At 40.1% G+C, this 15,568-nt stretch overlaps 1 protein-coding gene across 4 annotated transcripts in view; it reads left to right on the forward strand.

Annotated features, from left to right (window-relative positions):
• The window catches only part of LOC110958008 (uncharacterized), a 36,594-nt gene that overhangs the window by 8,649 nt on the left and 12,377 nt on the right, over positions 1-15,568 (forward strand). For 2 of the 4 annotated variants that reach the window (XM_051953207.1, XM_051953208.1), the window contains exons 1-2: positions 2,747-3,154; positions 13,731-14,837. In XM_051953207.1, the coding sequence (XP_051809167.1) occupies positions 3,026-3,154; positions 13,731-14,837 (1,236 nt within the window). In that variant the 5' untranslated portion in view covers positions 2,747-3,025. Of the gene's footprint in view, positions 1-2,746; positions 3,155-13,730; positions 14,838-15,568 lie in introns of those variants that run through there. The other 2 variants (XM_022204275.2, XM_051953209.1) reach the window with 2 other exon arrangements.

Raw genomic sequence — 15,568 nt, forward strand, 5'->3', positions numbered from 1 at the left:
CATCAGGAACTGAGGAGGCTTCTGCTCTTTATGAGGCCAGCTGTGGATCATAAGCTCACAGATATATTGGAAAAGGGCATGATGGAACATATCGATGCGTCGTAGTGGATCTCTTCTATAGCTGAAACCAGTGAAGGCAGAGAGGAAAGCTGCTGTATGTTGACCTCAGAATGGAACAAGTCAATCATGAGCGACTGTCATCTTTTACTGCTCATGAACTGCAGTCGTTTCTACAATCGTTTCCACCGTTCTAACATCTGCCTGTCACTCGATGCTATTTCCAGATCGCTGTGACTTCTCAGTATTTATCACTCATGATGGTGTTTTTGATTTCCAGCCTATCGGGGCTGCAGGTTTACCTCGATGAAGCCATATGCTATGAGGCTGACCAATAACCGGCTCTAAGACCCACACTCCCTGTGATCCTTCATGAGCCTTGCTGAAGTTGCTACAGTAAATTTATTCTCAGCTCTACTGTTGTTGAACTTTAACATTCAGCCCTCAGGGAATGTGCAGAACTGAAGTTCAAATGTCCTGCTGAGCCTGAGCATCATGAACCAGTATTGGACAAAGCTGAGAGAAGGAAAAGAAAAGAACGAGGTGAAGGAAAAGCACAGCGCCTCCAGCAACCACTTCATTGTTTTTGTACACATGTAGCGCTGCTGCTACATTTAGCTGTGTGTGTGTTTTTTACACTACAATAACTACAACAGGGATTTTGTATGCTGTGAGCGTGTTCCAGACTGCCATATTGACTCAGTGTCCAGAAAACTGTGCACCCTGGGCTATGAAAAAAAAAAAAAAGCAGAAGAACTGAGGCATGGACATGAACTGAAAACATCCTAAATGACAGTAGGACAGATGTTGGCCCGTACATATTGAATTTAGCAAACAATGAAGCTCTCCTTTATTTGTTGTCACTTTGTTAGCTTTTTTTAGTCTGTTTGCATCAGATGGTGTGTTATATTTGTCACCTAAAGATTCAGAAGCAGCAACACTTTTTATGACTTTACTGTGGGGCAAACTGAACTAGTCTGTACTCATTTAAATGTGTTTCCTATAAAACTATGAATGTTAACAGAGAGAAAGAGAGAGAGACCAAACAACCAAAATATTAACTGTTAAATATCAACTTTTATGAGTCTATGCACATCAGATTATCGGTAACACTAAATGTAAAATAATAAATCAGTGTATATCAGAATGTGATTTCTCAGCTCTCATACCGACATATTTTACTACTAGCCTCTAAAACAGCAGAACAGAACTCCTGAAATTCAGTTATGTCTTTTGCTTTTTTTATCCACCCCTAAGACTGTCATTGGCCCCATTTGTCTCCACTTTGAAAAACGTTTGGAAGCGATCCTTGATGCTTGCAGCACCAGTTGAACATCTACCATACCTACATGACTTGTATTAACCACTGGGCTTTTTCTTACTTTAACTAGTATGGACTGATGGTCAGATAAACGAATCATGGTGTTTGACTGCTCCAGCTCTGAAAAGCCTGAACTGGCAGAATGATGAATAAAGAGACTATGGGTCTCTCCTGTGGTGGACATTAATTAATAGTATTTTAAGAACAGAGTCCAGCCTATAATGTTGGTCTTCAACGCCAGGTTTATTGCCAGTGGAACCCAAAGCAAAAGAATCCATTTTGACCCTCAAACAAAAGACTTTCTTATTACCACATCATCCGGTGCCTTGCTAACCTTTCATTAAACCTCTAGACCAGCTGCTGTTGAACTACAGTGAGGACAGATTCAGAAAGAGCACCAGTTAAGCACACCAACTTGGACGTCCATCGCTGGGAAGCAGTGCAATCCTTCAAGCACACCTGTGGACACGTACCTGTATTCTGCATCCTATCTGTCAAAGTAGTTTTATAAAACCAAACTGTAGTCTGTTATGGTTTATTTACCCTCTAGATGTGGTAATTATGGTCTGTGTGCCCAGGATTTGTCCGTTTAATACTTTCCATTCAATGTCTACGTATAATGCCCAGCACTGCATTCTGGTAGTGTCGCATTACATTCTGAGGAACGAGGCGTCGTGTTGCCCACTGGATGACTGGACCTCAACTTTATGCAAATCAGGCATGTTGAGCGCAGGTCTGGTGCTTCGTGAACCTTTCGTTACACCTCTAGACCAGCCGCTGCTGAACTAAAGTGAGGACCAGCTAACCACACCCACTTTTTTTCTTTCATCTTTATGGGAATTTCTGGACTTTTCAGCAACGTCTTCGTCATGTCAAAAAACCGCTTCTTAGATAAACACTTCCTGTGCTGCTGGAATGTGACAAAAAAATCCAGTAACATTAAAAAACACGCTTTCAAAATAAAAGCCTGGAGGGAGCAATTATTTTAGCGCTAGCAAAACAAAGGCTTGCTAAAAAGGATGAACTGATCAACAGACCTTTATAAGAGTAATTTACACGCAATTTGGTATAAATACATAACATGCACACGTATAACACACGCCTGTGCTCAGCACAAGGTCATTTTTTATTAAATATTTCATTCGTCTGAAATGATACATCAACTGAGCAGCCTTGGAGGAGGACTGCGCTCTCTGAGTGCTTTTCTAGTTATGTCTGTATTTTACAATAAAATAAAGAGAGATTCTTCTTCAGGGGGGCTTCTGTCCCCCACAAAATAGTGATGTCATCATGATGCATCCAATCAAAGCGTGACTTCAGTGAGAGTTCCATCCCTATAGGCCTAGCCTACTTGTTCTGATGAGGATCTTTTACAGTTTTGGAACCTGGAGGGCGGGAAGGAACGAAGGAAGGACGGAAGGAAGGGGGTGCAGTGATAGAGAGAGGTACAGATAGAGAGAGAGAGGTAGAGATAGAGAGAGGTAGAGATAGAGAACAGAGATGAGGTGAACAACATCCTGCCAATACAGATTATTCCTCTCTTCTGCTCTAATTCACGGCCTCAGCAGCGGCTCGATCCTCTCTCTCTCTCTCTCTCTCTCTCTCTCTCTCTCTCTCTCACACACACATCCAGCCGTCCGTTGCCGCATGCGTCCCTCCTCGCGCCGCCGGGTGGCCGCCTGGCTGCTCGCGCTGCCGTCAGGGAGAGGAGAGGAATGCGCGCGCCGCGGCCGCCTGGAGATGATCTCGTTTTGGCTGCTCTGCTGGAAGCTGCTGGTAGGTACCGAACCGAGCCGAGCCGAGCCGAGCCGAACCCAGCCGAACCGAGCCGGAGACCTGTGGAGGCTGACAATGAACCGGAGAGACCGTTTCATTCCGAGCCAACACCTCCTCCTCCCTCAGGGGCACATTTGGGGTGTTTTGTAGTTTTTATTGTTTTATTATTTTTGTCTCAATGCTTGACGCTCTGGCTCAGCTTCTGCTGCCATCAAATCCCGGTTTTTCTTGGCTCCGGTTCTCGCGCTTATCTGTCACGATTCTGGTGCCGTTCCCGGTTCCAGGATGCTGCTTATATAACATCCTGGCTCGGTGCCGCTCCCGTTAACGGAATAAATCAGGAGGAAATGCTGTAGCAGATTAGAGAATGGATGGATGGTAAAGAACAGGAGAGAACATGACCAAACCCAGAAAAAAGGTTTAAAAACAGAGAAAACAGCAGCAGATGTCTGTCAAATGAAGCTGTTGTAGCTGATTTAATGCACACAGCAGGAGCAGTTTAGGGGCACACTTTGTAAAAAAAAAAAAGAACAATTTTCTGACTTTGTAACAGTCAAAAAATCTGCTTTTTTAAACCTGTGATTTTTCTAGATATTTTCTGCAATTTTACAAGAGAATAGTGTTTTTTAAAGAGGTAAATACCTGTAAAATTACTTATTTTTTGCTTATTTATATGCAGTAAAAATACAGCAATTTTATTTATTTAACAAATAACAAATTATCATTTAATTCTGATGTGGATGGTATTCACACCATGTGCATGTTTTTTATGGTTAGCATGTAAATAATACTCTTTATCTGTGGTTTTACGGCTTGTTTGTTTTGTATTTTTGTAAAAACAAAAAAATACAGAGAATATCTGAAAAATAACAGTGATTTTTTCAAAAATAATCCTGAATATACAGAATTTTATTTTCAAATAATGGCAGATTGTCTTTTCTTACTTTTAATATGTAAATTAATAATATTTTTTCAGTAATTTTACTGGATATTTTCTGTAATTTAACTGGAACTAATCAAGTATAATCTGTAAAATAATAGTCAAAATAATTATTTACCACTTCTAAATATATACATGTATTTATATTAAATAATGGTAAAATCTATAAAATAATGACATCATTTCCTGATTTAAGTACAGTGAAAAAAGTGTAATTTTCCAGTGAAACATTATAAAAGAACAGATTGCCGTTTGTCATTTCTTTGCATCTTAAAAAAAAAAATCAGTTTTAAAAAAGGTTCATCTTCAGAGTGCAAAAACATAATTTTTGCATTGGAATGTCAGAATATGACTAGCTGAGCGCTCACTGATGAGGTTTGAAGTGATAAAGCTGCTCTGTAATCCTGTAAAGCCCTCCAGATGTTTGCTAGGTGGGTTTAAGGTGAATTTACTTATAGTCACTTATTTCCATGGCTTTGATAAGCGACAAGTTCAACAAGTTGACCGCGGTCACCGAGGTTCAGCAGTAATCTGAAAGCCGCCGGTTCAAATCCAGGCAGGCGGTGATCAGAAACAGGGATTAGAGCTGAGAAGTGCTGCAGGATGATAATTCTGTGCTCTGGTCTGAATGTCGTTATGAATTAGAGCACAGAAGCACTGACCTTGTTTCAGCTTTATGGGGAGCATGTGGTCTCTGGATCAGAAATCATTTTATTTGATTTGGTCAACAGAAAACATTTAAACCAGGAGTGTCCAACATGAGGCCCGTGGTCCAAAAGTGGTCCTCCAGAGGGTCCAATCCGGTCCTCAAAGGGTAAAAATTCCAGAGAAGACATTAACTGCAGATTGTAAATTAGTAAAACTATAAATTTAAAACAATTTCTAGACCATGACGAGTTGTTTGGATCATAAAGTAAAATCCTAGATTGATCACTGTTCTTTTGTGTCTCATTTTTTGAATATTTTCTCGTGTTTTTGTTTTTTGTCTTTTTTGTCTGATTTTTGTCATTGGTTCCTTGTTTTTGTCGTTTTGTGATTCCTTTTTGCCTCGCTTGTGTCTTTGTCTTATATTTTTCATTTTGTGTTTCTCTTTATTCATTGTTTTGTGTTTTTATGTCTCACTTGTGTCATTTGTGTAATTATTTGTCTAGTTTTTGTCATTTGTACATTTTTTTGCTGAAATATTGGTCTCTTTTCTGTTTCGTTTCTTGTCGTTTTGTTCTGGTTGTCATTTTTTGTATCATTTTTGTAATATTTTGTCTTGTTTTTTGTTGTCAGACTATTGTTGTTCTGATCATGACTAAATGTGTTCCTTTGTAGACACTCTGTGATCTGGAAGTTGTGATGTGGAAATGATCAACTGAGGATGAATGCTGATGAAATTTAATTTATTTTTCTGAAGAAACTTCAGGTTGTTCATGGTGTTTTGTTCATTAAAGCTGAACATTTTAAGAACATACTTTTATGGCTAATATGCTGTAATTTAACTGGTCCAGAACATTTAAGATCAAATTGGGCTGATTGTGGAATATAACGAGTTTGACACCCCAGATTTAAAAGCATCAAGAAGCTGCACAGATAACTTTAGGTTGCTCTTAAAGGGGTAAATGAGAGTCAGACAGATGTTCAGTCTGCCGTAGAAATGAAGCAAATGCACCGCTGGATTATTCCTTCATTTATTCTTAACTAGTCTGGACCGATGGCCGGATGAACTAATCATGGACTGAGATCTGTTTCCACGGCCACATGTTCTGAAAATCTCCAACTGGCAGGACGACAAGTAAAGAGATTTTTGGTCAGTTTTAGGCAGCAGCAGCGCTCCAAAGGGTCTCTGCTGCGGTGGAGATTTGGACTCTATTTCCTGTTCTGGTAAAATTACAGACAGTAACTTGTAAAATCAAAGGAAAAAAGTTCTGATTTACATGTTTACCATTAAAAACAAGTCTGGTATTTTGTTTATTTACAGTGTTTGACCATGAAGTAACACCTTTTATTATTGTACTTCAACCAGTAAAAAAGAAAAAAGTTATTTTATAGATAATTGTCGTTATATGAAAGAAAAATTATGATTTATAATTAATATCTAATATTAAATTATTACAGGACCGAGGACTGAAAAATGTTAAACATAAAAATAATTCTTTAACGGTTATTTTACAGTTTTTTCTGTTTTCTAAAATTACAGGTAATATCTTGTCATATTACAGAATAAAAAGTGTGATGTGTTAATCGTAATAAAAGCTGAACAGTAATTTGTTAATCAGTGTGTTTCGCTGTAAAATTGCACCTTTTTTACTGTATTTAAATCAGCTAAAAAAATCACCTTATTCCAGTAATTTGCTGCTGTTTTCACTGTTATTCCAGTTTTTTAGTGTCACTATATTCCACTGTTTTTACCTGTATTACTTGCTGTCAGATTTTCATTTTTCAAACAAAACTTTTTTACAGTGTAAAAACATTGTTAACAAGAAAAGCACTCAGTCCTCCTCCAAGGCTGCTCATTCCCCCATATGGAGAAATGCAGTATTTTTATTAGTTATTGATGATCAGAAATCACCATAGAAAGTTTCCATTTAATACAGATGAACACACAAACCAAATGACCTGAGTACAGGCGTGTGTTCTGCATGTGTACGTCATGTACGGACACCGGATCACGTGACCTAAATATGTAGCAGGCGACTCAGAAACACCCCCACAGTTTAATCAGTTGTTCCTTGGATCATTTCTGATGGATAAGTCCTGATAAGTCCTCAGAGGTGGATTTGTAGTAGGATCACAATCAGCTGATGTAGTGTTCACTGGTTGCCATGGTTACTGTGACACCATGCTGCTATCTGATAATGATACAGAAATGTTTAACTAATCCGTGGATCCAGACTATAAGCTGCATCACTGCCAGAATCTGATCACTTTGTTCGTGTCATGTTTTACAGCAAAATGAAACAGAACAGATCAGTGATTGTGATTTTATTGCTCTGACACGTGTCTGCTGTGAAAAAGGCCACAAACATGATGGTAATTACTCACCACATTAACAGAACTAAACAGTGAAATGACAAAGAGAGGCCATGTTCTCTGAGCTCAGTTTTTATGCAGAACTAAAGTCTGGACAGCAGCCATGAGGACTGATTGATCCTAGCAGATACAGTCATGGAAACAATGATCAGACCACCTGGTTCTCTCTAATTCCTTGTTCATTTAATGCCTGGTACAACTAAAGGTCCATGTGTTTGGACAAATATAATGATAACAACAAAAATATCTCATGAAAGTTTAACTTCAGAGCTGATATCAAACATTTTCATGTTTTCTAGATAGTAACCAGAATCTCTTCAGTTCTTCCATCAGTAGCTATGGCATTGTTCTGTCAGAAACAGCTTTTAGGATTCCATGTTTTCTTTTCTGTCTGTTTTAGTCCCATGATCCACACAGGAGTCAGTACTGATCCAGAACCATTGTTCCTGATGTCTCTTCATGCTCTCCACCAGCTTCTGATCACAGCAGTTCATTCCTGTTGCACTAATTCTAACTAATCTGCTTTGTTTTTGGGCTTGTGGTTCTCCATTTAGTGTGTGATGATTTTCCACAGGTTTTCAGTTGGATTTAGATCTGGTGATTGAGCAGCCAAGGTATGGTTCCAGTGTTCTGGTTCTCCATCCATGCTTTAACTGACCTTGTCTTGTTGGAAAATCCAGTCATTGGAAGCAGGAAAGAGTTTTCCAGCTGATGGAAGAAGATTGTTTTCCAGAGTAGCCCCAAACATGACCTGGTTCATTGTCCCTGATCCTCCCAGACTGAAACTACCCCAGATGGTCACTGATCCACCCCCATGTTTTACTGTAGGGACAGACAGTTTGGTTTGGAGCTTCTCCAGGCTTCCTCCTAACCAGTAAGTTGGATGGAGTGGACATCAACTGAAAACTGGAGTTTTGTTGGAAAATCCAGTCAGAGTGTTCATTGTGTTTTTCAGGTAATAAACCTTGAGTGGTACCAGGCATTAATTAAATTAAATGAGCAAGAAATTGAAGAAAACATGGATGTTCTAATATCTTTCCATGACTGTCAGTGCTGAACAGCAAACTGAACCTCCCATTTGTTTCAACAACGATTCCTGATTTATTCCCATCGTCTGATTGGACTTTGACTCGTGAAACTCTGAGACTCACTGATCACTTACATCCATATTTACATGAGTTCATGATAAAATGAGCAGCAGAGGAGGAATTCTGCACAGAAATTTGTCCCGTTTGACTTGTGAGCAAGTTGTGAAGATTTTAAAAAAGCCCTGTTTGCAGCATGTGGATGTTCATTTTTCCAACAATCTGAATGTATTATACTTCACTGACGCACAAATTAGAGCTGCCAGCAATGATGGGAATGATGACTCATAACCCCCAGAAATCTCCATTTACTCGCTTTTCTTTAGCAGACTGAATACCTGAAATACATGTGGATTTGAACGGTGATTAAGGAGCGATTTTTGACACATAAAGATGCTAAATGTACAGCTTTGGATTAAATGCTGTTATCCAGCACATAAGCAGCTTGAATCCTGAATATATTATTTACTGTTCCAGCTACATTTAGCCTTAATATGCCGCATCATTTCACAAATCTACAGACTGCAGTTTGTGTTCTTACTCCTTCTCTGTCTTCAAATCATAAAAAAACTAGTTTTAGCAGCTGAAAGTCTCTGCTGGTGTCAAAGAAAACCACAATCACCACAGGGGCTGTTTTCTTCACAAACTGTTTTATCATTTTAACAGAATTAATGATCCTTGTACACCAGGGAATACATGAGAGAATAGTTCATCCTATTTACAGTCTGATTTTGTTAAACAGTTTGTAGAGCAGGATGCTTCTATTACGACTGAGAGTAGAAATGTACAATGAGAACTTAAAGTCTGGACAATGAGCTCAAAGTTATGGAGAAACAGTGAAAAAGGTAAAAGTGTAACCTTAGTAATAAAGATGTGTTAAAGCAGAAGAAAAGATCATGAATGGTTGAAACAAGCTAAAAGTGATGGACAAATGGTGAAAAAACCAAACAGTAATGGATAGATGATGCAAAGAACTAACTAGAAGGCAATAAATGGTTAGAATAGACAGATACAACTGTGGTGGATAGCCATTAAATGGTAAAAATGTTGGTAAAGGTAGTGGATACATGGTTGAAATAACTAGAAAAATGTAGTAAATAAATGGTTAGAGTACAGCTAAAGGTGGAAATTGTTAGCAAATGGTAACTTATAGTTGGTAAATGGCGAAAAACATTGTTAAAAGTAGTGGATGAATGGTTGAAACAAGCTAAAAATGATGAATAAATGGTGAAAAAGACAACGAGCAAATAGGCAAATGACACAAACCTGAAGAATAAACATTAAATAAGTCAAATTGAAAGTGTAATGGATAAATGGTTGAAATGGCAGCGAAAAGTAGTTGATAAAATGTTGAAACTGATCACCAAAAGCTGTGGCTAACAAGTTGAAACCATTAGCTAAAAGTTATGAACAGTTGGTAAATGCTGAAAAGGCTAAAAGTGGTGAAAAAAATAATTAAAATAATGACCTACAGGTTATGGATGAAAAGGCTTGAAGTAGTGGAAAAACGGTTAAAGCAGGTAAACATAATGGATAAACCGTAGCTAAATGTCGTGGATAAATGGTTGATCGAGGAAGGAAATAGTTAACCGTCTGCTGTGTCTGAAGTTACGTCTAATCCAGGAGAAAGAAAACGGCCTTTCAGCCTCATCACATCACAGTTCATTGAAATTAAGCTTTACTGCCAAGGAAATTAAATTTGTACAACACAATGAAGTTCTGCTCGTTAGTTTCAGCTGTGAGCTGCTGAGGTGATGTTTGGATGACGACTCAGAATGAGATCTGAAGGAACGTTTGCTGGGAAAAGACGGAGACTCAACTCAGACTGTGAAGATTTCACTTTGAGAATAAAAATAGAAATGACTTAATGTATTCAGACTCCTTCATCCACCATCAAACAATGCTGTGATCTTATTAGTTTGTTCTTTCAGAAACCATAGAAAATGCATGAGTCCATTTAGAAAGTCTGAAAACTGCACAGAGGAAGCTGCTGGAAACTTAAAGCTGCTAATTCAGGGTTTCTGCTGACACACATTCATGGGGTGCATGCATGTCAGAGATGCAGTCACGTTACGTTTTCAGATCTTCTGATGCCTTTCCTGATCATTTCAGATCCTAAATTGTATCGTATCACTTTTCACACATTTTCACATTTTAGTTGTCAGACCTTTAAGAAGTCCGTTTAAGACGCCAAACACGTTCAGTCTCAGGAGAATCGTTGCAGAACATGTGACTGAACTGGTCTGACTTTAGCAGCTCGCCTGCCTCTGCATCTATACTTAGTGTTACCATGGCAACGCCTCCCGCCTGTCACCAGCACATGCCTGGAACGACAGACCACGATAAACTGCAAGCCCACTCACAGCCAACGCAGCGTCGCCATGGCAACGCTGTGAAGGTTTGAGTTTAGCCCATCAAACATTTGTAGGGAGAGTTTTAATCTGCTCTGCTGTGAGTGTTACTGCACTGTTATTAATGGAAGTCCATCCAGTCATCATTAAGCACGTCTGTGTGTACGTATGCCACATTATACTAGATAAAAGTAAGTGTAGACTGCTTACTTTACCTTTATGTTGTCTAACAGGTTGCTGAAGGGTCAATATTTGCTGTTTCTGGCTCTGTTTTGATCTCCACCAGCTTGTTCTTCAGCTGCTACATGTTCGGCAGCTTTTTACTGACTTTGGCTGCAGGTTCCTGGAGATAGAAATGACACTAGGTTTAACCAAAACGGTAGAATTATGGCAAAACAAACAGCTGAAAGACACTAAACTGTGTGTAGAGTCGAGAAGCTGCACAGTTGGGTTCATTTTCTTTATGGTTATTGGCTCTGGGTGACGCCTTTTAAAGGCTTTTTGCTTCGTTGTCAATACAACAACACTGATTAGTACAGCTGGAACTGCAAGGTACGAGGTCAGTAAGTTGGTACACTTACTGACATCTGTTGGATTAAATGTCAAGTTTTTGAGAGATGAAGTCACAAGTAAAAATGAAAAGATGATAATTTATCATTTTTAGTGTTTACGGCCCTCATATGAGTCTTAATTCTGACACATTTTAGACTAAGTCATGAGCAGGGGCGATTCTAGGATCAGAGGTTTATGGGCGGTCACCGGCCAGGAAAGATAAATTTCACTGTTTTGTACATTTTAATGCAACTTCAGTCCCACATTTGTGAAAGAAAAGTCTAAACCATCCAGTCTGATAAAGATTATTTAAATGCTGGATCACAGCAAACGAGGAATGCATTGGAATCTTAAAATAAACATATCCTAACCCTAATTTCTGTGAAAAGACGACTCATTTCGATGCAGCAGCTCCTTAACATACACATAAACAGCATGTATGTTTGTGGAGTAAACCAGCCCCTATACCGAGAACCAAAACAACAAACATGGACCTTGGACTTATTTTTTTAATTTTATTTCAAATGCGATGCACAGCATCTCTCTCCCTGTTCTTCTCCTCCTTGTATAGTGAAATTAAGCAAATATTAAAGCATATAGATAATTAGGAAATGTAATGAAGACGTCCTGTTTAGAATGAAGTCCACTGATATCTGTTAAGTGTGTTTCTGGGAAGCATTTACTGTGGAAAGAACACATAACTTCCATGACATATATGTCAAATTACATTGTGAATGGATGTTTTTCTTTGTCATCTTAACAGGTGCTGTTTTGCGTGCCTTTATTCTCTGTTTGTTTTCTTACCTGGTTCTTCCTGACTTTGCACTCTCTCCTCTCCTTCCCCTTTTTCGTCTCTCCCTCTTTGGACTGACAATCACACACAAATAGATTGTATTCAACTAGATGAAAAATTACATAAATATGAAAAAATACCAATAAGAATACCAATAAATAACGTCCTCTCTCTCTCTTTGTACTGTCAACCTAAAGCAAAATAACCAAACAATGTGTTTTATATCTGATAAGAGATATAAACATTGATCCAACTTACAACATTACTCATGATTGATCATTTTACACTCTTACCTGAACCTGGCTCTTTTTTGTTGTTGTTGTTTTTAAACTGTCTTACGTCCATAATGAGGCTGTCTGTCTGTGTACACACACACACACACACAATAGGAGTTATAATGTTAACGGGCATCCGGTCAGTTAGCTAGTCAGTAGAACCTTAGCTTTAATATTAACACATGCACTGACACCACAGCTAGCTTCTCTCAGTCCAGTTCAAACAGACACTGACCACCTGTAACGTTTGATAGCCAGAAAAAACGTAAGCTAACTCCTACCTAACAACACAAGCAGTAACCTGTGATTAAATGCAGCAAAAATAAGGACTTGTATTGATAATAATGTGTTGGTATTGAGTGGTAGAATCTAAGAATTGTGCCACGTATCCTGATTTAAACCAGGTACTTACACTACTACAGCACATTAGCTCTTGTGGGGGGCGGGGCTTAGCTCTGCAGGTAGAGGCCAGGCGTGAACTAACCGTGACGTCACCCGCTGGTTTCAACACCGAGAAAATGAAGCCCGGATTTTGCTACTTCCTGGTCGCCGTTTTGGATTTTCTGGAGCCAGTGACATAAAAAGCGTCATCAAACAGGCTGGACCGGAGAGCAACTAGGGGCAGGACCAGTCTATGGGACTGTCAATCAAAGATAGCCACGCCCCCTGGCTCCGCCAACTTTAACGATTTATTTAAAATTCAGTATTGATTTATTTTAAGATCGGCCACCTGATCTCTCATTTTGACCATGAAAACTAATGGGGAAAAAATCCTGAGCTGTAGAAAATCAGTCTATCAAATTTTATTTTCTCCAAAAATGAATTGGGGTCTATGGAGGAAAAGCTTTTTGGAGCCAACCCTAGCGGACGGCGTGATATTGCAAGTTTTTGACACTTCCGGGTTGGCTTCAATTCTGGAGCCAGATGCTACGTCCATCTTTATATACAGTCTATGGTAGAGGCTCAGAGCCCAGCTGGGAAAGTCGGACTGGATCAAACCATTTGTGAGGCAAGATGGGGGGGGGGGGGGGGGGGGGGCTGTATTTTTGTTGTTAAAACATTACGTATCAACCAAGTACTGTATGATTTTTACACTTTTCTGGTTCTATGGTCATTTCCCTGCTCTCTGCATATTTTCTGTCTCTCTTCACTTCACTATCAAATAAATGCATAAAAAATTGACAAAAGGGATTTTTAACAAACATACATTCGTTAAGTCAACAATTTGACCTGCTAAGTCAAATTTTTGAGTTATTATTTAGTAAAAAGTAAGTGTTTGTAGCACTTTAGGACTTTTTTGATCTGAAGAATATTTCTAAAATGGAAATCTTATGCAGTTATTTTTTTATGGAATTTGGACTTATCTCAAAGTTTTAAATAATTTTTCAAGTTATTGACAATATTTCAACAGTTTTTTTCATTTTTACTGACATAAAAATATGACAATAAAGTAATGTAAAGCTAGTATATAAAATAAAGTACACTAATTGGTCAATAAAATAAAGAACAATGATTAAAACCTGTCAGCACTGGGTCTAAATCATAACTGTGTGTTTCCACAGAGAGCTACAGCAGGACTGAGGAGGACCACCCCTGAGCTAACAGACGGTAGCCACGACAACAGTAGCCCCGGCAACGACAACCCTGTCAGTGACTCTCCCACTGCTGCACCGCCGGTGGATTCGGTTACCATGGAGATCAGCCCCTCACCCCCGCTAACAGACCTAGAAAGAGACAACTTGTTCAGCTGCCGTAGCCCAGAAGAAGAAGAACTCCATTACCCAGAGGGCCATGGGGCAGAAGAACAGGTTGCAGGGGAGGAAAACGGAAAGGGGGACGAGTGTGACTATCTGGTGTTTGAGATTGGAGAGAAGGAAAGAGAGAGAGGAGATGAGAGCAAAGGAGGAGAGGAGGGAGGATATGGGGGGAGAGGGGAGACAGAGGGTGAGGACGAAGGCAGAGGGGAAGTAGAAGGAGAAGAAGAAGGGAGAGGAGAAACAGAAGGAGAAGTTGAAGGGAGAGGAGAGAGAGAAGATGAGGAAAGAGGGAAAGTCGATGGAGAAGATGGAAGCAGGGGAGAAACAGAAGTTTGGGGGAGAAGGGAAGTAGATGGAGAAGATGAGGGGAGGAAAATGACAGAGGGAGAGGATGAAGGGAGTGAAGAAACAGAAGATGGAGGAAGAGGAGGCGTGAAGGAAGAGGATGGATGGATGGGAGAGATGAAAGACGACACACTCTCAGACCTCCTCCTCATCACTGACAGCTCCTCAGCCGAGCCGCCGGCCGACGCTTCGGATCCCTCTCAGGCCTGGAGCCATGACCTCGGCAACAGGGACGACCTTAGCGACGGTCACCTTAGCGACGGTCACCTTAGCGACTGCCTCCAAGCCGAGCTGGCCATCGTATATTCGGACAGCGACGCAGGGGAGGACCAATGGGCGGCCTTCGCTCCCAGTGATGTCCCCAGCCAGGTGGAAGGAGAGCTTCCTGATAGTTTAGAGAACAAGGAGGTGAAAGGAGGCAGTGAGCAGGAAGTAGAAACCAGGAGAGAGGAGCAGAGAGAGCAGGAGAGGAAGGACGAGGAGGAGCAGATGAGGACAAGAAGGGATCTCTTCCTGAGATCTCCTTCAGTCAGTTCCACAGCCAGCTCCATCGACCCGGACAGGAGGGTACGTTTCACCTTACAGCCATGTAGTCTGTAGAATCAGACAGCACACAGGTAGCAGTTACCTCTGAATGACTCTAACACCAGATGATTGTAACACACCACACAGAAAGTAGTCCCCAACAAACCAAATCTGCATGTCGACTCACACAGAAAGCATCAGCTTTAAAAAGATTTTTTCACACATGAGGGTTCACTTCCTGTCATGAGCTGCATCACCACACTGTGTGATCATCCAACTCTGGACAATCCTAGTTTTCGGTACATCTTGTAATTTGAATGTTGAGGCTCCTATCGATGACTATGAGAGCTCAGAGAACATCAGTGTCTAAGCTTCTTATCAGACGTCTCATGCACATCTTACTGGCCTTTTCTTCCGGGCATATAGCATTAGTTTATGGAATGGTTTTACCTTAATAAAGACCATCTTTGTATTTTAGCTTCTGTGATTGGACAGATCAGCACATCTGTTGTAAATGACCTCCCAGGTGTCTCTGTTTTCCGTTCTCTTTCCAAAACAGAACAACCTCCTCGACTTCACACTGTTATCAGCCAGCTGTGTGGAGGTGACAGAGGAGTCGTGTTCATCTTTCTGGCTCTTTTTTCATTTGTTGGTCAGCTCTTTGGTCTGTGCAGCACCATCAGAGGCTGTCTCAAAGTGGGCTCCACTATCTCAGTTTTTAAAATGAAATCGCACACAGAGAGCAGGCAGTGTGGTCCGTTTAACGTTTGATG

The sequence above is a fragment of the Acanthochromis polyacanthus genome, chromosome 9 (assembly GCF_021347895.1).
Source record: "Acanthochromis polyacanthus isolate Apoly-LR-REF ecotype Palm Island chromosome 9, KAUST_Apoly_ChrSc, whole genome shotgun sequence".
Lineage (NCBI taxonomy): Eukaryota > Metazoa > Chordata > Actinopteri > Pomacentridae > Acanthochromis > Acanthochromis polyacanthus.